At 36.2% G+C, this 25,388-nt stretch overlaps 1 protein-coding gene across 1 annotated transcript in view; it reads left to right on the forward strand.

The window, feature by feature from the left end:
• LOC124169499 overlaps positions 1–25,388 on the forward strand; it is a 36,094-nt gene extending 10,706 nt beyond the window's left edge. Inside the window, exons 2-3 of the mRNA XM_046548135.1 lie at positions 20,757–20,960; positions 22,676–25,388. Of these exons, the coding sequence (XP_046404091.1) occupies positions 20,841–20,960; positions 22,676–23,551 (996 nt within the window). The 5' untranslated portion in view covers positions 20,757–20,840 and the 3' untranslated portion in view covers positions 23,552–25,388. The remainder of the gene's footprint in view (positions 1–20,756; positions 20,961–22,675) is intronic.

Here is a 25,388-nt window from a genome sequence, read left to right on the forward strand (position 1 = left end):
ACGTGGCGCTGCAATCACACCATACGCAGAGTCCTCTAGATTGCTCTCTCAACACTACTCTCTCATCATGTCGAGTCGTCGCATAGGCTTCCACTATGGCAACCACGACGTCCGCCATTTTCAGTGTAAATACTCCGTTTTCCCATAAGGAGATGTGGTAAAATTTCTTCGTTTTTTTGGTAAGCGAAGAATGTTGGTAATTTTCGGATAGGTGATATTGATTTTCGAAACCTTCAGTAACATAAGTACAAATTTTCTAGGCATGACAACAATGGAAACGGCGAAAATAAAGGTAAAACCAGGGCAAAGGCTAAACGTATTACGACCTGATCGAACCCTTGTTTTAATGGGTTGACTCCCAATTGCGCTAAATAATCACTGAAAATACTATTAACGGAAACTCTTACCCTCAATTAAAAGGCTCTTTGCAAAATATGTACTGACACAAGCAATTCCGCCGCGAGTTTAATGACTGGAATCTGATAGTAGGACAGCGGGTAGATGGGCGTAACCTGCTGGAGACGGCCTTTCAGCGGCGTAGTGCGGTGGGATAGGACCCCCCTGTCCCCCGGACAATATGAAAACACAGTTACTTTGATTAATTTAAAAAACAAAATATTGAGAAATGACGAGTTTACAAAAGATTTCTTTGACAAATAGTTTTTTCGATCATTAACCCGAACGAAATTCCTGGCTACGCCCTCCCCCCCCCCCCTTAGAAGCGAAAAGAAATTAAGCTCGTAACGAAAATTTTAAAGAAATTATTTTCGCATAAGACATGTAACAAATTTAAGTCATTCTCTTCATTGTATAGACCAATGAAACGCTGTCATAATTTACTTACAATTTTGGCTTCTTCGTTCTTTGCAAAAATGTTACTACTTGAAAGACCACGACATGTCCTCCTTGCTTTGATCCTGGGTACCAATGGATCATCGAGGGGGGTTATGGGGGATAAATTCCTCCCCCAGAGATCAGAGAAATTTTTAATTTTAATCCATTTTACTTAATTGGATTAATATTACAAATAGAATAGTGTAAGGACTAATAAAATATCCCTCAGAAAGCCATAAAACTCACCATTTATCTTAAAATTCGCCAATTTACTAATCTCGCACCGACCGCTTATCCTGGAGGGTATTCCGTTCCCCCACACACCCTGGTATTAGTTGCACCTAAACCCACACCCCCAGTCTTAAGTACTACCTGGGCCCCTGCAGGGTACTCACATGGATGGATGTGCTCAATACCAAATGCCAATGATAGAAACAGACAGAGGGCATATCTGTTCCAATGATAGTAGTATCCAGCGGTCTGGGGTCCTGATGGGGGGAATTCGGAGGTCTTCCTTGGAAAATTTTAGGGAACTGCATGCCCAAAAATGGATTTTGACAATTTTCTCGCTCTTAAATAGTAGATAAAGTTAATAAAAAAATACTATGAAAATTGAGAAAATTAATAATTTATTATGGAGCTGATATCTCTTTAATGAATTTGTCCCAGAAACAGCACTGAAATCTAAAAAAAAGAAACTAAATACAATCTTTCCAAATAACCATTCCAAATAAGCACTTGCAGTTTTTTTTTACCTTCTGGACACCTAACTCACTTCATTTAATTTACAATGAGTATGCAGTAAAGAAAGCAACCAATGAACACAAAACTTTTTATAATTACAAAAAATATTGGTGCAAGTAACCTAAGTAATGAATATCTTTTTTTAATTACACCTTTAATATCCCCTCAAGATGGAGCAGGGCCCCCCTAAGCTTGGGTGACTCAGATTGCCAACCTGGCCAGTACACCCTTGTACCCAAATAGCAATGCAAGCCGGAATCAGGCTTGCAGCAACCTAGAAAAAACAAACTTGAATCACGGTTTAACAACTTGCTTATTATCATCCCTATGCAAGCCCTTCCACTGTTTACTGCATCACTAATTGAAAAAAAATTTAATAACTACAAGCATAGGTGAACCACTGGGGTCTTTTCCTGGGAAATAAGTCCTTGGAATAGAGAACACATAGCAAAAGAAAACAATTCTAAAATGAACATCCATACAATTCCTTGAAAAGTGAAAGTAGAACAAAATCTAACAGGGGATCATGTCAGACCATTCTCAAAAAACCTAGTACGTACACTAAGATGCACTCTTGCAATTTAATCAACATAAAAAATTTGTGGGATACAATGAATGAACGCCTAATAACACAACATAGCTCCGTGAACAGTTAATTGTGATTAATAACAGCAGTAGGTAATACTTAACTAGACATATAAAATTAACTTCTACAATCTGAGTTGACACAAGGGTACTAACTTTCAAGTTCCAAGCAGACGCATTTGGTAAAAAATTTATTTATGACTGAAATAGAGATCATTTCTCCCATAATATCCCAATCCCAGATAATATATTCGTGATTATAAGCAATTCCCATCTCTGCTTAAGGTGAAATGAAGTGAAACATAAGATAAATAAAGAAGAACCAAAGTGCTCATATTAAGGCCAAAATGCCTAATATATACCGGGGCACTAATGTAGGAATAAAATTCAATCTATATATGACATGAACTATTTTGCTATTAATCCAAAAAAGATTACTGAAGTCTTTTATGACCAGGACACAACTCCTGTAATGGCATGCCCATGCATTTTGTAACAAAACACTCAAAAGTATATGATAAGATATGGAAATAAGTCTTCCTTCTTAGTTAGCTTCAAGTCAGCTAGATTGATGACTTTTGTCAACAGCAGGCTCCTCATTTAGTCCACTCTTGTCTCAATTCAATTCCGTGAAAGATTTACAACAGGACATCTCTGTTAGCCTAACTGAAATATGCCATGGAATAAAATACAATTTCCATACACTTAGGTATCAATATCCTTAAATTGGAGATTAATGTGAATGACATCCATATCTTAGTAGTCATTTTTTACATCCTCATCATATGCTTAGGATAATTAACATAATTATAGAATGATTTCCATACGTCTGCATAATAGTTACAAAAATTTAACATGCATGAATCACCTAAGTTTATTCATGAGTCCATTGATGTGATCTCATGTGTTCTCTCTAAACAAGTGGACTAGTAGTAGTACTGTATGGGAATAAATGTGAAAAATGGCTCTTAATCTTGACAATATGTTAAGCAAAGGTAAATAAATTTTTTAAAGACCGAACCATGCACCTTTTAGAAGTGATGTAAGAATCTTTCTCTCACTTGAAAATTCATTAAAATCTTAGGTAAGAAGTGTTCTTGGAAATCATTCCTGCAAATTAAGGACTTCTAAGGATATTTAAACCAGAAAGCTCTGATACTAGGTGGTAAATTATAATAAACTTTGCTCTTTTTATGCCAAAATAATGAAATATTAGATATAACAGTTGATTTTATATCTCTATATAAGACAACTTAATGCAAACATGTTTCACTAGAATGTGTAAAGCCGTCAACAATCCACATTAACCACGACTCAGCTGGTAGATAACCAAGTATTCATGGTATAAACATTATACATATTGGTAATGATAAAATGTGTATATGCCAAAGAGGGATATATGCAATAAGAACTGATTAGTCATCGTATCAACACACAACAAACAAAGAGGGAAAAACCACTTAACCAGGCCAAATATACCTATGTCAGAGCATTAGAATAAAGGTGCTTCCATGCTATTGAATAGATTGATAATTCCATATCAGCAACTCATCTTCAAATTTGATGTAAAGAACTCAAAAATGTAACCACTTATGTGAATTACCAGAGTAAAGCAATGGAACAGGTAGTTAAGAGGTAATCATATAAAAAATTACTCTTGTATAAAATACATCAAGGCCAGGTAAACACTGACAGAGGTGATGCTCTAATAACTAGCTATGTGGAGCAACATCAAACACTTGCTCATAAATAAATAATACAGATGACACCCCATGGAATCAGTTTTAACATAATAGAAGTTCAATATGATTTAGACTGAGCGTTGAACTTGAATATAGAAAAAACAAACAACAAGTTAGAAAATTTATGAAAAAATACATTTTGCTACTCCAGATATATTCTCTCATTCAGCAAAATACATGGTGACACCACAATGCCAATGCAGAAGATGATTGCTGTGAATATAACGCTGCACATGCTTCTTCTGCTTAGGTTATTTGGACATGAAATGCAGTAATTGTATCTTATCATTGTAGAAGTCGTTCCATTATATAGCCATCAATTCCAAACATGATACAACAGGCAGCATTGAATCTGGAACAAAGGAATAATCTTGGTGACATCAACTGAGTGAACTTGAGTAACATATAAGAATAAAACAAATCACCACTGGTATTCACATAACATGAATTTCAATTTAATGCACAATATATGCACTGCAGAACACCTTGGTAAGAGGACTATCCACTTAGAAAATAAAAAAAGCTAATCCATACAATATTATGGGCTAAATTCAGTACCAAAATATTCTTAAGCACTCCATTTAGGAGGATCTGAATTCAAGATATTGCCCACCCTGTTCCTCTAAATGATGCAACAAGATGATGAGCCCAGATATGAAGAAACATTTATGCACATTATTGAATAAGACACTCAAGTTTAATGCAATAGAAGCATAATTATAATAGCATCCAAAGTATATTAATCAAGAAACGATACTGAATTTCAAAGTGTCAGAATGACTTTAGCAAACACGATGGTAGTTCTCAAATCAGACAGTCACCAAAACAGCTTAACATAAGAGCAACCAGTGACTCCATTTAATTACTCCAGAAGTATTTTGAAAACACTTTTTCAATGTAAAGAAGCAATTTGGATGCTATGGAAGTAATGAAAAATTATAACTGAAAAATTGTCAGAAAATAAGCAAAGGCAATGTGAAATAAAAGAACTTGCAATAGATATAGTTTAATCTTACATTCAAGAAAACTTGTCAATTTGAGAAGCTACCTTATTTGATAGATGATAAGCATTAGCAAAGACTGCATGCTTATTTTACAACAAATGTGCTGATTTCTCAAAATGTAATAGATGAATGAGAATGTTAACAAATACGTCATTTAAAAATATACACATGTAGTCATATTTCAGCAAAATACCAAGTCCAGGTGAAATGTATGGAAGATAGGAAAGAATTGACTTACACCACCTAAAGACAATAAAATGAGGCATAATAGAAACAGAAAAACTATGTACAAGAGATTTTAGAAGTCCATGACTCAGGGTAATATAGGTGCTTATGACATGAATAAACACACAAATAAAGACATGCTCAATATCTCCAGCCCATAAGACTGCATGTAGTCTTCAAAAAACACTTAACCTATCCTAGAAACAAGACCTTGGATTCATCCAGCCTTCGACTATGCCAAACATGAATTACACACAGGTGATTTTTTCCAAGGAAAACTATCGAGAAACCACTGGTCAATGATTTTGGTTTCAAACAAAAAATTTGCATCATTTCACATTTTAATATAGCATTGAAGTACTCTATCAAAGAAGTAAACAAATAGGACTTTAACAATGAAAATAGCAATGAGGTACTTCTTAATTAATTACTAAAAAGTCCTCTTTATTTTCTTCCTTTAGCCGCAGTAAGTTCAAATATGGTATCACAAAATGAAGGTAGTTTCAAAATCATTTGAATTGTCAATATCAGCAATGTTTTTGATTTGTAAATTAGTTCACAGACCCCAAGAATACAATGAAGCTATGAAGGGAAAGTAGAGATATCACTTGCTTGTGCATGCTTGCCACTTCTTACTTTGTACAAACTTGAACCAATAATTAAAGAGTATGTTTAATTACCACTTCCTTTTAATAATAATACTTCAGGCAGCGCCTGACACCGAGAACCTAAACTATTGAATGGACGATGAGGATACATAAATGCTTTGTTGATGCCATTGATCCCTAATAAATGCCCTGGCATCACTATCAATCCACCAGTTGTTTGTAAGAAACATTTCCAATGAACCCATTTATAAAGGGATCGATAGTACTTGTACAATCATATTTTTACAGCCTAGAGCTAATAGGTAATTGTCTCTCAGGCTGGTTAATAATCTAAACAGGACAGCCGTTCGCGCTACTTTTGAATAATTTCATAAGTTAATCGTCATAAGAAGAGATAAGTGGGCAGTGAAACTTGTGCTATCTGTTGAGCGTAGGTATGTGGGTTACAGCAAAGGACGATGGAATTGAAAATGCTACTCAAGATGAACAAAAGAAAACAAAGCCCAACAACCAGATGACTGATAGACAATAACCCAATTGAACGGTGCCACAATACTTCGTTATCACCAATAATAATACCGTTCATCACAATGCACTGACACTGATAACATCATAAACACACTCTCTCAGCAAATGCCAATAGTATGAATAACAGAACAACCTTAATACGTACATACCACACTCGATGGCTCTTCAACTTCAGCAAAGGAAAAGACTTTCAATTCAAGACCGGCAATCGAATATTAGAGGTCTCCTCATGGTGTAATAGGCTTCAGACGATTCGCGACGCCGAAAATCGTCGGAACATCATTGGGCTTTTAATATTTTTCAGCCTCTCTTCCGAGCGGATTCAAATTTTGATTCGTATAAGTGCACCTGTGGCAAGGAAAACTCGCAGGAAAATGTTTTCATAATGATTAAATGGCTAAATAAATACATGCATGTAATATATGTTGACTATAATATTAATTAAGGAAGGTTTCGCGGCTTATATAAATCGCATGTAATTACAAGGTGTAAAATCCAAAATGGATTCGAATGCAATTACCTACAAACATTCGTTACCAACAACACATAGTTCCAAAAGGGACATGAATATTACATGATTTCAGTATGTCTTTAATGAAAACTGGTATCATTGATTGTATCACACGTAAAGTTCCTCACGATATTTCAAACGTGAAAGCACTTATATGTTACAGGTATAACTTTCAAGGACACTTACAAGTATAACTTTCACGCGACGAAATAATAACTTACCACATTCCATTGTGTGAATAAGTTGCGTATTCTAGTTTATTGTTTACATTAATTAATTAAATGTAGCACGGGTTAATTGTATCAGTATTACGACACTATCAAAGTTTAAAAACCATTGACACAAATAACCTTAAGGGCCATATTCCAGAACGTCACTCACTCCGAGTGATCACTCGTACTCATTCGAGTGACCACTCATTCTCGAAATGAGTGTGATTGTTGATCGGTATTCCAAGAACACACTCACACTCCACTCATTTGAGGGCCAGTATCGATACAAGTAACTGGGGATTGCCAGTTACTATGACGTATTTACACCAAAAAAATGACGAGCGATAATAATCAGCGGCAAATCTGATTGTAAATAAAAATGTCCAACAGGGCTACATTTTCGTCATTTCTTTGGGTTTCAAATATAAATCAACGTTAGAAAATAACATAACTGACACGCAAACATCAGCAGCAAAAATTAAAAGCTGGATGAAGCTAGCAGAGAAATTTAATGCACACAGTTTCGTTCATGGGGTATGTTTGTTAATGCTTTTATAATCGATTCCGATAGCCGAGACGAAAAGAAAAAATATAAATTAAGTCTTTGAGATGTAATTATGAAAAGCGGATGGATGAGCTACGTTACGATCAGTTAAACATTATTATATTGATGAATAAAGCATACTGAACACTCACTTAAGTTAATATACAGGCGATGGGGTGTAAATAATGATATATGAAACATTCGTTTTCCTTAATTCCAATTCTTATTGTATGGTACTAAATGCATTATAACAAGAATATCCATTGGATTGATTTTCGTTTTTGCCTTAGCGTGATGTCTGACAGCCAAAATATAAGCATGGGAGAATATAACAGCTCGAAGGAAAGCCACCTTAGCAAAGTAGACGCAGGAGAGAATGGGCACTTGTGGAGGGCCTTACTCCAATCCCCCGACTACTGATCCCTTGCTGGAAATTACAGTGCCATGCATTTCATTCCACATCCCAAATACAGGGGATAGTGATAATATTATTATATATATAGTTGATATACATAGGTGGTTGTAGGGACGGGGGCTCGCTCCCCCCCTTAAAAAATAAGGAAGATTTTAATACGGTCCCATTATCATTGCGTTCGTTTTGTTTTGCGAGGTATCCTTGTGTCCCCCCCCCACAGAACAAAATCCTGGATACGGCCTTGTTGTGCCCCCCCCCAGAAAGAAATCCTGGATCCGCCCCTGCTGTTGTACATAATGATAGTAGTAGTGAGATACAAAACTCAAATTGCAGTATCATATTTTTAGTCTTAAAGTTCTTTTCTCAAAAGTTTTTAATTATTTTATTTGATTAATATTTAGCATTGCCTTCACTTGTGTGCTGACTTTCATACAATGGCTGGCATCAACAAAGAAGGAGCTCCATCCCTTTCAAATACCACAACTACCATTCTCAATTCATCAACATCGTCTATAGCTAACAAAATACTGATACACTTTCATCGGTACTCTTACCATAGCATCACTGCCACCCTGCACTCCACTTCAGCCACTAGCCAAAGCTATAAACTCTGAACACTACCCACCCACCATTACCTCCATCCACCCACCCACAAAAAGAGCCATAGTTAATGATGAATACAATGTCAGGACAAAAAGATGCAAAATAATATATAAGGTTAAGAAGAAATTTTGAACACAAGGAAAGAGGCAGCTCTATTGGAAACAAAAATTAAAAAATAGAACTTAATTAGAAGCGGAAAAATTCAACAGACACAAGGAAATCACCAATAGCTATGAATTTTTCCTCACAGGCTATCCAGGAAAAAAAGTCAGAACATGATTTACCACCTTCCACGACCTCAGCCAAAAAAATGTATTATATAAAAACAATATCTGATATTTTAAAATAAATTGTCTCACTTAAGAAATGTTCATTTTGCCTCATTATAATTTTATACTCTTTTAGATTTGTTTATGTATGTTATTTCAATTCAATACCGATGATTATATTCAATATGTTGATTGCAACATCTAGTTTAAATAAATAAAAATCACTTGATTTTCCAAACTACTTATTGAATCATTAATCTTGTCTATGATTTACAAAAATGCACAGCCAGCCCCTCCAATTATGGAGACCAAACTAATGGCATTCTTGTTAGCATACTACTCATGTCCTATTTAAAGTGATAATTATAATTGACCAAGCAGTTTAAATGTTAAAAGCACAGTAAAGAAATAAGCCATGCAGAAAATTAGCATTATGAAAGATAGGCATGATCATTATTGATTGTCGAAAGACTCATGAGTAATTTGAGTTAGCTGAGTAAATATTAATTCAACAACTATGAACTATGACTAAGATTTGAGGCTTAAACATAACCATGTGTTAGAAATCTAAGTACATATCATACATTCTTTAGCTACCATAATACTTGAAGTGCACTTTTGCCCATGCTAGTACAGTCACACATGTAATCCAACAAAATGGACCCATAAATTGCTAACCATGTACTATTTTTGTTCATCCTACCCACTCTTATACCATCTTCCTCAATGTTAATCCTTTATAATCTCTTTGAATTTTAAGCAGGGCAGCAGACGACTCTGCTTAGTAACAGCTATCATTGCTCAATAAGGAGGACAAAATATATTGATGCAGTCATATTTAATGGAGCAATCATTAGTACAATGGAAGTAACATGGTTAACTGAATTCTTTAATTTTTTTATTCACTATAAAATATTTCTTCAAATGAACCAATAAACATAATATACATAATTTTGCTATAAAATTTTGATCAACTGCATAGATTAATGATTCGTGGCCTATCTCATCTATTAAAATTATGCAATCAGCTTAAGTTTAATCGAGGATTGAAGAAATATTTTTCCAAAGGTCACTGACAATCACAAGTACTTCAGTCCACAATTTTCAAAAAGAATTTCATGGATATGGCAATCCTCAAAAAGCAACCTAGGTCCATTCACATTTCTTGTGTAGATGAGTGATTACCTCAACAGCTTTGAAAAATGAAAACATTGTATTACATACATTTATACATTGTTATCAATGGGCCATAAGATACCAATTCTTATAAAATAATCTAAGCAAATCTTAACAGCTTCTGGCACAATAATCTAACCATAATACGATTAATCAATGAGCTAATACCCTACTATCCATATAAAAAAAAGAGAAATTCCTTGTACATAACCTTTATTTTAAAGATATTCAAATGGAATAAATACATGACATGTTTGCAGGCTTAATAATTGAAGAATTATTGAAGTGTGTTGTATCCAGGGTGGTAGCCCTGTCCCAAGGATAAGACATGTGAGGACGGGGCACGCCCGGCAGTTGTTGGCGGGACTACGCCATGCGTTGTATCGTGCATAGCCCAGAATTAAAAGTTTATTTCCTAATGGACTCTTGTGTTTTCCTGCAATAGAACAATTTGGCGACGAGGACGGGATATTTGGAGTCCGATACTGTCGTGGGTTATGTGTCGTGTGGTTGAGGCTTTACGTGAGTTTCGGAAAAAAAAAACTGATCGGTCGACCGCGCCTGTGGTACGTGCCATTCTGTATCTTCACGGACCTATTGCCTAAATATGAGTATAGGAGTTTTTGATCAAAGTGTTGAGAGCATCTCGACCTACCTTCTGCGCCTAAACAGCTATATGAGGACATTACGTCCTCCTGTTGAGGATCTCGGCAAGAAGGATTTCTTAATTGGTCACATAGGAGGGGCAGCATTGGAGAAGCTAGCTGTGAATCTTCACCCTCTCACACCGGACCAGCTGACTTACGAACAATTAGTGGAGGAGCTTAAGACCATATTTACACCGGTGCGCTTCTTTCGTGCTGAGAGGCTGATCTTTCAACGTCGTGTTCGTGAACCCAATGAAAGTTTTTCGGAGTATGCCCTGGCGTTAAAGAAGTTGGCTGCCACCTGTGATTTTGGGAACAGTATGGAAGATAGATTAATTGACCAATTTCTGTATGGTCTTAATAGTGAAGAAATAACCACTAAATTGGCTGGCGAAAATGTTCCTTTTAAGAGATTCGTGGCCAAAGCGTGCTATATGGAAGGATCTGCGGAATACGCCAAAAGCACTGGGGATAGTCCTGCCTCAGTTTCGGTAATTAATAAGAGATCTCAACCTCACTGTAAGCCATTGTCACCAAAGAACATTGTGAAATGTTTTAATTGTGGAGGGCCTCACTATGCTAACTCATGTGACAAGCCTTTGAAGTGTACCCATTGTGGCAAGGACGGGCATTCAGTGAAATTCTGCCGTCAAAAGAGTAAAGATAAGTTCAAAATGAAAAAGATGGTAAAATCCGTGCTAGAACAGACACCAGAGGAATCTAGTGACGAAGACTGCCACAGGCATGTGGGGTTGTTGCAGTTGCATCAAGTGCAGGGAACCCAACGAAATCGGCGCACGTTGACTGTTCAGATTAATGGTGCACCTGTAACTATGCAAATAGATTCGGCCGCAGATGCATCCTGTGTAGGAGAAGATATTTATAAGAAACATTTAAGCCACTTGAAGTTGACGCCCACCTCTATGTTATACAATTGTTCCAGTGCCCCCTTATCATTACTCGGCGAATGTCAGGTTAATGTTATGTTTGAAGGAATTGAATATGTGTTACCTCTGGTTGTGCCCAAAGGGAAGTTTCATTGCTTGATGGGTCTTCCGTGGCTAGAAGTGCTTCCTATAAATTGGTACAGTCTTTTCCCAAAGAAAGCTGTAAATGTGGTTGCCAATGGTAAAACTGTGTTAGAGGATCTTAAGAAAGAGTTCCCTTCTGTATTCTCTGGAAAGCCTGGGCTAATCAAGGGTTATGTCGCCCAGATTGTATTGAAACCAGATTCTGTACCAGTTTTTGTATCTCATAGACAAGTGCCTATTCCATTGCGAGACAAGGTAAGAAAAGAGTTGAAAAAAATGGTTGAACAAGGGATTTTGGAGCCCACGACCAACACACAGTGGGGTACTCCAATTGTAGTGGTCCCGAAATCCAATGGCGAGGTGAGAATCTGTGGGGATTACAGTTGTTCAGTAAACCGTTGTCTGAGTATGGATCATTACCCACTACCACTGATAGACGATTTGTCTTTACTAAAAGGTGAGTGTTTCTGTAAAATTGATCTTTCTCAGGCATATCTACAGTTAGCCGTTGGTAAAGAATCACAATCTATATTAACTTTGAGCACCCATGTAGGTTGTTTTAAAGTAAAGAGAATGCTGTATGGGATAGCTTCTGCGCCCGCTATTTTCCAGCAAACCGTTGAAAAAATCTTACAGGGTATTCCTAACTTATTTGTGTATCTTGATGATATTCTTATTTATGCTGAAAATTGGTGTGACTGTTCCTCTGTTTTAAAACAGGTATTAGGGCGATTGGCCCAACATAACATTGTCATTAACGTACCTAAGTGTGAATTTTTTGTTAACAGAGTCATATTTTTAGGTCATGTGCTAGATTCTCATGGGTTACATGTTGAAGAATCTAAGGTTAAGGCTATTGTGAATATGGGTGCGCCTTCAAATGTGTCTGAGTTGAGTAGTTTCCTAGGAGCTGTCAAATTCTATTATAAATTCCTCCCAGATGCATCTACTTTTATGGAACCCTTAAATAAACTATTGAAGAAAGATTTCCCTTGGTCTTGGGGTAAAGAACAAAAGGAAGCCTTTGCAAAATGTAAGACAGCCCTTAGTAGTAGCCAGGTACTTATTCCTTATTCCCTTAAGTTACCTATTAGACTAACTTGTGATGCCTCTCAAGTTGGGGCTGGGGCAGTTCTATCTCACATTCTCCCTTCAGGGGAAGAGCGCCCAGTGGGCTTTGCCTCAAAAACTTTTACCTCCACCGAACGCAATTATGCTCAAGTGGAGAGAGAGGCTGCAGCAGTAATTTTTGGTGTCACCCATTTTAACAAATTTCTTTGGGGGAGAGAATTTGAACTGGTTACTGACCACAGTTCTCTCACAATAATTTTTGGGTCAAAGACTGGTGTCAAGCCCCTCGCTGCTGCACGTCTTCAGCGTTGGGCAGTATTACTGCATGGCTACAGATTTAAGATTGTGTATAAAAAAGGGATAAATATCCCTCATGCTGATGTTTTAAGCAGACTTCCATTGGCAGATGATACACCAGTGGAGTCTCCTGAAAATGTAATATGTTTAGTTAAGACATTAGGTGTACCTTTGAATGCCCAGTCGATTGTGCTAGCCACAGAAAAAGATCCTGATTTATTAAAAGTACGGATGTACATCCAGCATGGCTGGCCCTCTAAATGTGATGATCTGCGGTTACAACCTTACTTTAAGAGACAGTTAGAACTCTCTATTAATAACCAGTGTGTCACCTATGGTTCGAAAGTTTGTATCCCAAAAGCTCTACAACGTGATGTCTTAAATTTGTTGCATGATCAACACCCAGGAATGAGTAAAATGAAAGCACTTGCTCGTGGTTATGTCTATTGGCCCACTCTTGACCAGGACATTGAAATTATGGTAGCTTCTTGTGAGCCATGTCAACAGGTCCAAAACTCACTTCCTCAAATACCATTTTCTCCTTGGGCATGGCCAAAATCTAAGTGGGAGAGAGTTCATGCCGACTTTTGTTATGTAGAAAATAAGACATTGCTTATTGTGGTAGATGCTTATTCTAAGTGGCCGATTGTTGTTATTATGAAGGAAACAAGTTCTTCTGCAGTAATTGAAAAACTTGAGTCCATGACAGCTGCATATGGGTTGTTTAAAGTGTTTGTCTCCGATAATGGCCCACCTTTTCAGTCCCAAGAAATTAGTGAGTTTCTTACTAGTATGGGTGCCAAACATCTGTTTTCTCCCCCATACTTACCAAGAGCAAATGGTCAGGCAGAGAAAACTGTGCAGCATGTAAAACAGGCTCTAAAGAAATCGGTGCTTGATAAATCATGTGAAGTATTGTCCTTGCAGCGTAGGATTAACAAATTCCTAATGGCTTATCGTACGACGCCACACACTGTAACTAAGATAGAACCTGCAGAGTTATTCCTGGGGAGGAAGCTTAGAACAAAGTTGTCCCTATTAAATCCAATGAGCATTGTGGAAGACCGGGTGACTTCCTGTAATGAGAAGGTGGCCTCCAAACATAGCACTAAATTACCGGAATTGAAAGAGGGTGATACGGTGTGGACACAGGGTGTTAAACACAATGTAAAACAATGGAAACCTGCGACAATAGTAAAGCAAGTGAGTGCCAAGTCCTTTGATGTCTTGTGTGATGGGAAACTAAAAAAAAATGTCTCCCTTCAATTCCTTCGTCCAAGAATTGTGTCCTGTGAAGATAAGAGAAATGAGTTTACCCCACCTGCTAATGTCAATACCGAGGAGGTTGCTAAAATCCCACTTCCCCAAAATGATATTTCCGAGTCAGACAGTCCAGGATCTGCTACCCATGAGAATACTCATGAACCCTTGCCTAGAAGCCCTGTATTGGCTAAGCCTTGTTCTACTCCCTTGAGTCGCCCATCACGAAAAAGGCAGCCACCAAAATATTTGAATGATTTTCTTATGTAATGTATCTTATGTTTTCATGTATTTAATTTTCATGTTTGTAAAGGGTTATTTTAGTGGAGGGGAGTTGTTGTATCCAGGGTGGTAGCCCTGTCCCAAGGATAAGACATGTGAGGACGGGGCACGCCCGGCAGTTGTTGGCGGGACTACGCCATGCGTTGTATCGTGCATAGCCCAGAATTAAAAGTTTATTTCCTAATGGACTCTTGTGTTTTCCTGCAATAGAACAAAGTGGAATATCCATATTAAGAAGTTAGTTCAAAAATAGGTCATATATTTCCTGTCAGTAATATAACTTGATAAAAGGAGTGGTTTTATATTCCAATTCTGACTCATTTCTGGCGTTCCTATGTTTTTCTCTGTTAAAATCCCTGAACACTTAAAAATTAAACATTTCTATTCAGCAGATCATCTGAAAGTAAAGGTAGGCAATATCATAGGTGTATTACTACGCTCAATACTTACTAGCAGGAAGTTTTACAAATTATTTTAGACTGGTGAGTGTAACACACACATAAATTGGAGCACATTATTTTCAAATTCATATGAACTATAGGGAGCGTCATAGATGGCGATGTAGGTTTCAAATAAACAAAAAAAGGTGTGAAAGAGAAAATGGTACACTAAATGCTTTCCTGAACATTAAGTACATACTTAGGAAAATGTGAAATTTGTGTAAATGTCAATTGCTCTCTCTCATAAAAAACTGGCATACCTACCCAGTGGATGAGAGGGTGGGTGAGCTGCATGCTATAACCTGGTTATATTATATCACAATAGATTCAAGTTTACTTAATAAGTGAAAATATCCTGTGCAGTTAAATAGGTACCCATTAAAAAGCTAACCTTAACAAACTTTGATATTTTTGATAGAATAATTCTGAATAAATCACCACAAACAACCTTGGACAAGACATGTGAAGTGAAATAAAAATTCTTCCAGATTTTTAACGCCATATTCACCACCAAACATTATGTGGTATCCAGCAATCAATAACTTTACCAACTTAAAAACAACAAATGGCAACAAATCTTAGAAACACTAATGCCTGAATTGCTACTGGCACTGGCAGTTAAAGAATGCTAAAGTGTGGGGTCGAAGCTATGGGGATGATGAAATCTCTGACAATTTTTTTAGGAAATCTAAATCTTGCGCAGACTTCTCTGTCGTGGAACATTTGCATAGCGTTATTAAGATCCCTTATTCGCCTACTTTCAAGAGGAAGAGCTTCGTTACCATTAACTTGCAAATAATCGTCGAAATCGTGGAGATCCAACCAACTTTTTACCCATCCAACTTTGGTTCACATGTACCTAATGGACATTGAAAAGTAATAAGGTTTCTTCGTTGTATGCTACCGTACACAAATTGTATACCTTTATGATCCAATAGGAGCAAGGAACAAGTAAAAGAAACACTATCCTGGATCATCAAATATCTTCTCATCACATCGATGATTTATTTAAGTTTATAAACAAATTCATGAGTATTATAAAACGATAATCCTATCAGAATAGGAATACATATTCGAAGGTCCACTGACAAATGCTACACACAGTATGTTACAACAGCAGTAATCATAATCACTACATTTTGAAACCTTGATGACATGAAAGAAAGTAACGTGAAACCTAAAACTAGTCCAATACTTGAAAATCTTAGCCACAAGTACACAATAACTTTGTAACTATTGCTTCATTGCACAAAAATATATTCAGTAACACACGATCACATTACCACAAACACTGTTGATTAAACTGCAAACAGTCCTTCTCTATGCACTTATATAACTTAAAATAGTGAATTGAGAACTCAAAATTCGTCGACAAGATAACTTCCTAAGGCAGAAACGCCAATTTGGAACGAATGCATATTACCTGCTCATTTTACACTGGCAAAGTTTAGTTCATGATTACCTGTAACATTTTAATACATTCCTTAAAATTGAAAGCCTTTGAGAATACTTTACCCGATGTAAACCTATTTTAAGATAAATGTGATTCTTCTTGGGCTGTTCGGCGATATCTGTTTACTTGACGAAAACAATAGCAAAACTTTAATAGAAGACTCGCGGCAGTGAAGAGCGGTAAATTTGAACCTCGACGCGAGAAGTTAATTGAAAACATATTTCTTCGGGGAATATTAATGATGCATTACATGTCATGTAGGGGGTCAAAACACTTTTATATTACTTTAATTTCATCATAATTTATTAACATTGGTCTATATGGTCATTGTAAGTTGATTTAAAAATCGCAACCCAAGCCGAGTCAAAGCCAGTCAGTAAGGTCCCCGTAATGTTTTAGTATTATTTTGAATAATAGCCGATAATATAAGTAAAACGATGCACAAATGAAAATAAATATATCTTGATTTTGATATATCCTACATCATATAGATTTCCATTCATAAAATCAGTAATTATTCTCTGATTATAAATTATGCCAAATCACGGACCCGTGGACACCATGGGGTATCGGAAGGAACGTTAGTTGAACTTAATTAAAACGGCTGACGCCTCTAAACTAAATTATATTTGTTTAATCATGCTTTATTTAAATCACTGGAATTAAATTTTGTTGGTGGATATCGTTTTACTCCCAATATTCCGCTTTAAATATGCGAGGTGCTAACGGCAGACATCTTGAATTTTGCTCACTCCATTTGAGTGATCACTCGGAGTGTCCAACACAGGTCACTCGTTTCCGAGGGCAGTCCGAGGGAGCAACGTCACTCGAGTGACATCTTGGAATACCAAAGTAGCGACCGAGTGCAGTTGGAGTGACGAGTGAGGGAAATCAACACTCGAGTGACGTTCTGGAATATGGCCCTAAACCTATACATGAAAAACTCTCAACAATAGCAGGAATTATTATGCACTCTTTTCTGTTTACATTACGTATACAACGTAAAACTGATTGGCAAAGGTATTAATCTTTGAAGTAAATCACAGCCTTTCATCAAATTATGCCGAAACTAAGTAAGAACTTGATCTTCATATGAATACTTACCCAATACATTGAATTACATCAACTTCTAACTCACCTCACAAATAGTGGAAGACGGCTATGATTGCCACTCATCCATCCCCCACATTTGTAGCCATTTAGCCCTTACCTGAGGATTACAAGGAAAAACAAAAGCGCGGAACACATCCCTACAACTAATGGTACAGTTTGGTGCAGAAGAACCGCCCATCTCTCTTATTTATCAATTACAAAAATGTAAAAAACTGCACCAACTCGACGTTACGCCTATGCTACAACACAGACCGCCATTAATGATGAGAGTGAAGATGGCAGACTGCGACGACTCAACTTCGTAGTTATTATATGGCAATATAGAGGACTCTGACCATACGGTCATGCGTTCCGATTGGCTGATATGGGGTTTTAGGGTGCGATTCATAGACGGCACTTTAGGCTAAAGTATACTTTAGCCGGGCTAAAGTCTGCTTTTTCCGTTTCATAAACGCCACTTTAGAAGAAAAATGGCCGAATCGTCACTTTACCGTAAAGTGCCCAACCGGAGCTCACTTTAGGGCTAAAGTGTCCTTTACGGATAAATAAATATGGCGGCACCGGCTGTTATTGAAGTTGAAATACGAAGATATTTGGGTTACGGAAATGAATAGGAACTAATTTTTTGGTGAGAACACAGCAGCAGAGTGGCGTGTTTCAAGAAATAACCAGACACGTAATATATGTCTTTTCCCTGAAAGTATATCGAGTCGGTATTGATGGAGATGACCCATTACTTATGTTTTGAAGTTTAACTCTATCGGTCGTGTGATAATTACAACACAGTAAGTGGTTGGACAGATTAGCATAATTTATGTTGCATTTGTACACATGCTAATTGTTAAGTACTTAGGTTATTTATGCGTTTATGTTTCATAATTTTCCTTAAGATACTTGAATATGATAGCAAAATTCTGTTTACATTGGCCTCAATAGCCTTCGTACGCAAAGACTTGATTTTCATGTCGTTTGGTCAGCAAAATGCTAGCTTATTTACCTTGCATTGCATTTTAAGCGTTTTCATTCAATATTTGCTTAATGTACTCTTGCCGTATGCCTCCATATCGCGTTTAACATGTTTCTGTGATTTTGAAACTATACAGAGTCGAGTTTGTTTCGTTTTTCGACTATGCATTTGAATGTTTATAATGATGATATAAGATCTCGTCATGAAAGGCAGCAAAAAAATTAAAAAATACTTTCCTTCATAATCATATTATCTGCAGCAAAGCAATGTTTTCTCGAGGATGTAGGATTGTTATAAAATGTCATTTACACAGCATCACAGACTGACGTTTTTACTACAAAATTCGTGAATGGATACTCGGATTAGGTATTCACATATGTCGAGGCATCATTTGAAGTAGACAAAGAGATATTTATTGATATAAATCAAACATTCAAAATGTTTCATTGTGTGGCCATTCATTCATTGGTTTTGATGATATAGTGTTTCTTGAATGTCCATTTCTCTAGTATAGTATATAACCCCTTAGGTCAAATTTCTAAGAATTAAAATATTGGTAAGCACAAAAGAATTCAGCGAACACCCATACCTCATTCAAAATATGCGTCCAACTGAGACAACCACTGATCGGTAAATCTTCAAATAATTGATACAGTTTCAAGTTAACGCGAGAGAATTTCACTATTTCACCCACCTTCAATGAAAGTACACCATCAAACTTCGACTAACATGTAGTCCAAACAACCGTTTGCAGTTAATCATATAAAATGTCGTGAAAATATCATCATTTGAATATTTACTTCGCTGGAAACATCGAAGGGCATTGCACGAAGCTAATTAAAAGTGAGCTTTTATTCAGCCAACTCAGTCATTAACGTACAAAAAAGGTAGTGGGGAAAAGCTTTCAATGATGCAGTATTCATTTATACATTCGCACATAATATGAGAAAACGAGAAAATGCAACTTAATAAAATCTTAGCAAAATACCACACGAAAACCCAGTCGCCAGAAACATGTAAACAAGTACGCATTTAATATCGTGTGTCATCTTTTTCTTCACTTTTTCGCAGCGTTCATTGCCAACACTCAAAATTTCAATGCATGATCGAGACTTTAGGAGCTAAAGTGCCACTTTATAAAGTAAGATCCTTGAAACGACTCTGCATCGAACTTTAGCTAAAGTCTCACTTTACCGTAAAGAGAGACTTTGTAAAGTGAGCAATTTCAGTGTCGTCTATGAATCGCACCCTTAGTGACGGTTTTAGCGACGGAAAAAGCGACCGTACGAGTGATGAAAAATAGCGATGGGAATCCACATCGCGATCGCGATCGCGAAAAACAATTGCCGCCGACGATCATTTTGCGCAGAGCTCGCGATAGTGATCACTTTCGCGACGAAAAAAAATGATCGTGTGATTCAGGCTTAACAGAACTTGTAAGCGTACAAACGAATGAAAAGCAATGCGCGATCTTTCTGTGGGCCCACAGAAAGAATGTCATCAATGTATCAAACCCAGAGGGTGGGTAGGATTGGGTATGAGGAGAGAAAAGATTTTTTTATGAGGCCAAGGACTTAATCGATTAACTTTTTGGATTTTTGGTAGGATGTAGAAATGAGGGCTATGGGGGTTGAGATGCGAGATAATTTAGATATTACTGTTAGGCTGTTAATTCTTGCCTCTTTGAGAAAAGGGACAATCTTTTCTCAGTATTGGGGGCGGGGATCGCCAGGGCGTTTACCAATTTATTCCAATATTCAAGAGTCAGTCATCAAGTAAATGTAAATTGATTGCATAACTTTTATGCCCAATTCTTCATCCTCATCTATAAAAACTGCTGAATATGTTGATCTGGGAATGAATGGCATAAAATGTATTTTCTATACCCTTTTATTTTTAAAATTTAATTTAGTAGTTTTAAATTATTTTGAATGGTTGAAAATGATGATTTACATATAAATTCTCTTGGGAACGCAGTTTAACTTCTGTGGCGTGTAACGTTGTGAACTTCGTTGGTGGTTTAAAGGAACCAAAGTTAATCCCTGGACTACATGTGGGTTACTCATACTAAGATGGAATGAGCTTTTACGCTAAGAAATACATCCATATTAAGCCAGTGAAATTAACTAATTAAATACTAAGATTGAAAAGATAAATTGATGTATATAGATGATATATTTTGTTAAATTCCTCAGGTAAATAGGTGGCTGGCTGAATTTTTGACCGAACTGAAGTTTCAAACCATACAAATTGAGTTCCACGACGAGCTTACTCAGAAGATGCATCTGCTCCAGTTGGTCAGATATTTTGCTTCCATATGTTATGCTGCATTTTTGAAAGGAATGTCTGTGGAATCTCCTGAAGGCTATGATCACCTTTATGGATCCCTTCATGAAGAGGTTAGTTGGATAATATTTTTCAATTCTCAGATATTTTGTAAGTTATCGTATTCAACTCATGTATTAACTCAGCCATTGTACAGAAGTATGAACCTATAATACTTCCTCAGATTACTAACTACCTTTGAAACTTTCTATGGGTAGTTCTACTGCCATTGCAGAAATTGTGTGCAATCAAGTTTGGCAACGAAAACGAAGTGACAAAATGGCGTGCACGAAAAACAAATCACAACAATATCTTTCTTATTTAATTTTGCATAACTTTATTTGAATTTTAAATTTCATTAATGCATTTTTTACTTTTAACTCAGGTTTCATACCAACAGTTACTGGATTTGTTAAGATTTCTATGAAATTCGTAATTTCGTATCTTTGCGGACAATGCCGTTTTTTATCACCGGAAAAATTACGCTGTTCTTTGGTAGCCAGGGTTTTGTAGACTTACTTTGTTGAGAGTTACTTTTAACTAATGGTTGAGAATAAAAAAACAGAAGTAAGATAGTGGAACCTATTTATTTTTTTATTTTTCCGGACTAACTGCCGGAGCTAGTTCAGTTGCGCAAATACTTCGTCTACGGATTGCCGCAATAATAATTTTTATCCGGATTTTTAGCCAAGCTATGACTTTGGTCATTGGTATATAAAGTCTAGCATTTAAGAAGTGGGATGGTGTTGAATCTTTTTCTTGGTGGCGATGATATCGTCATCATCCTAGTGTTGCAGTAAGATCGCTTTTCAAAACATTTTATGAACATATTTATTATAAATAATTTAACATTTATACTGAGGGCAGCGTAATGTTTTTGCCAGCAAATGAAATAGCGCTTGGTTTGCATGAAATAATCCTGAATCACATAAAGAGAAAAATGCGGTGAAGTCTAACTATACGCATCTTAATCTCAGTTGTTGCATTCCTGCAAAAATTTCGAAGACCGAGTCGCTCTGAATCCTTGGGGTTATTCCTTATAAAATTCACTACAGCAGTTTGGAAGTAAAACGTCAAGACAATCAAGAAAAATATCGATGTGATTGGTTTTTTGTCACACAGTTTTCTTTTACTTTGTTAATTATAACCGAACATGGCTGCACATTTTTTCTGCACTGTTAGTAGGCTAAATTGTGGGGTACAACTCTGATTCTAATTTTGTCTCACATTATTTTAACATGATAATTATTATTTGATCTTGCATGGAAAAGACATGCGCACCATGTCAGTGTCATGTTAATATAATTGAGGATCTGTTTTCAGCAAAAGCAAAGGATCCCTGGTGGGAATATTGGGATTTTGAAAGGAGTCAAAGGAGAGGTGAGGGTAAAGAATGAAGTTTTCACAGCATGTAATTGGGACGTAAGACTAAAGTTTACTCTGCGTGATAATAAAAATAGCTCTGAACTTGGAGAAGGACTTTTAATGTCCATATTTTTGGGTAAATCACAGCTATTTTTAAATGGTAACTCTATTTCTTGAGAGCAACTGTTTCACTCAATTTTAGTCATCTGAATTTGAGAAGTATTCAAATGCTAAAAGTGGAGAAAATTTGTATTACTGATCCTTAAGGCTATTTAAAATTAATCATTGCAAGTGCTTCAGTATCTTGTCATGCAAAATGAAGTTTAGGGCTGATTATATGTATTTAATGAGGCAGTTATTGGATTGGCCATTGAGGAGTCGTCCACCATTATTCTTACTGCCTCCCCCACTTATTTCTCCACAGGACTGTGAAGATGGGTCGGATGTACAAAATGATGCCATACAAAATACCAGTCATGTTGAACCAGTAAGAGCCTTATTTCCATCAAAGATAAAAGCAGAACAAGGGATTGTAAGAAAATGTTTAAAGGGTGACCTACTATACATATGTAAACAATCAACTGGAAGATCATTGACACCAGTTCCAGTAAACAAATTATTGAGCAACAAGAAGCCATTGGTGAAGCATAAATCATACGCTACATATAAGACCTGGATGGGACAATCTAATGATAAAAAATTTCTATTTCGCTCTACATATGTGAGCAAGCATATCGATAGATCAACTACAGCACAAGAATTGTCAGGTAGGGAAGGTAAACAAAAATTTTCCATCAACAGTGAGCTTAATTTTGGAAAATTTGTGTGGGAAAATTCAGATAAACTAATGATGTTTGTATTAATTACTCAAGTGGCTGCTGTACAACCATTTCATAACACCACACATGTAGATCTTGTGCCAGAAGGAAATGCGACTAACAGTTTTTCCATTACTCCTATACTTGCCACAAATGAAGCATCGTTCAATATGGTGCCAAAGAACATTTCTTATCTTTCCGAAATCAATCAGTATGCGAGCATAAGTGAAGAACTAATGCAAAAAATATTGCATCAATCAGATACCATTATCAATTACCTACAAGAACTTGTAAACTTTTTAATTACAAACAAGGTTACCAACAGGCCTCCAGAAGAAATATCTTATCTGACTACTTTATCACGTACTGTTAGGTCTTTACCTGTACATGAATCAGTTTTGTGTGAAATAGAACAAGATACACTAATTAATTTGAGAGATGAGCTACAAGCTACTTTGGAGTCGTCTAATGAAGGGGGGTAGCAATACGTGTCAGCTTAATTTTGACTCTGATAGGTGTGAAGAATTAATAAAATTGGTGCTATGTGGTTATACTCACCTCAGAAATGGGTTTATTCTAGCTGTTAGAAAAAATATGAGTGAGGCCATTAACATGAAAAATAAGTTTACAGAATTTAGCGAAAAATATATGATTTTACTTGATAGTATAAAGAGATCTCATTCACAGGAATATAATATGATGAAAACCAAACTGGAAACAGAGCTGCAAGAACAGAAAAACTTGTTGAATGTCTGGATTTCTTCACTAAAGGAACAAAAAATTAAATCTTGCATTTCAGAAGTAAGTAGTGGAAAAATTGAAAGTGCCGTACGAGATTTTAACTCATTAAATGATATCTCTGTACTATCTAAAATTATTAGGTCTGTTTATAGTGAATATGGAAATTTGAGTCAAATTGATAATATAGTAAAATTTATTTTAAAACTCTCTTGTTGTGCTCCAGATAGAATAGCATATCCAATTTTATTTGATGAGATGCATAAAAATAATCACTTAAGTAGCCCCAATGTGTTGATTGTTCATACCGCAGCAATGATTTGTATGGGAGAGACTTTCATGAAACCTTATGTCAGAGATGTCATTGAGGCATGGGCTCATAAAGTACGTATTAACAATGATAACGCACATATCATAGACTTTGCTAGGAATCATGGGAATGCATTCAGGGCTAACTTGCCTGACCTTATTGAAAAAGCTTATGCGAATGAGATAAGCAATGTAGAAAATATAATAATGTTTGTAAGTCATCTGACTTACATTGCGGATGCCGCTATTGGTTACTCCTCATTATTTGATAAGATGCGATCCAATGGGCATGTGGACAGCTATCAGACACTGATGCTTGCTTCTAGAGTTAAGGAGTATATGGAGATGCCTAATTATTCTAACCTATGGAAGGGTCATAAAGATATGTTCAATACTCTGAAAATTAATCTGCCTAATTCCGTAAAAGAGTTAATTTGGAGCAATAGAAATATATGTACAATATTTAATGTTTACTATAGGGAGTATCTGTATAATGCGAATGATTACTTTAACTATGCAGCATATACTTGGGTCGAGGGTGTTGAAGTTACAAGTTCTGTTTGGCAATTAAATATGCAAATGGAAGGTAAATATTTTGAAATTAAAAATACACACTATAATAGATTTTTATTTTCCCCTGAGGAGAAATTCAATTCAGAAAGGCGTTATCTAAGGACTGGAACTAACCGGGATTTTACTGACACTGATTGGATTCTTGAACCGGAAGGTGAAAATTTTTTGATTAGGAGTCGCAGTCATGATAATTACTTGTATGCTGACTATAATAAAAAGGATTCTGATAGACGCTTTGTATTTGGATGGTCTGGTAGTTACATTCCAGATTCAGTTAATAGGGAGAGGAGGTGGAGGATAGAATGTTGAGTTTTTCATTCATAATACTTATTATGTATCCACCTATTTTGTCCACTCAAGCATTGAGAGTTTCCGATATATGCACATACAAGAGACCTTTCTACTTGCTGATCAGCGAGATTATAATAATTATTAGGTCAATATAATGATTAGGTCATTGAATGTATGCATCAAGGGCTACAGTTAATAGGCTACCAGTATATAGAATCAACAGATGGGATCTACTTATGGGATGAGAAATATGGGATCATCATTGGATTGAGCAGTTTTTTTGTCAAGATGATAACAATTTTTTGTTTTTTTGTATATTTTTATTTAAGTCAATACTGCCCAAAATTCTTTCGCATATATTTTGTTTATTTCATCTTTATTTGAATGTGGAATAAAATATAACTTCAC

This window comes from Ischnura elegans, chromosome 12 (assembly GCF_921293095.1).
Source record: "Ischnura elegans chromosome 12, ioIscEleg1.1, whole genome shotgun sequence".
In the NCBI taxonomy this organism is placed as follows: Eukaryota; Metazoa; Arthropoda; class Insecta; order Odonata; family Coenagrionidae; genus Ischnura; species Ischnura elegans.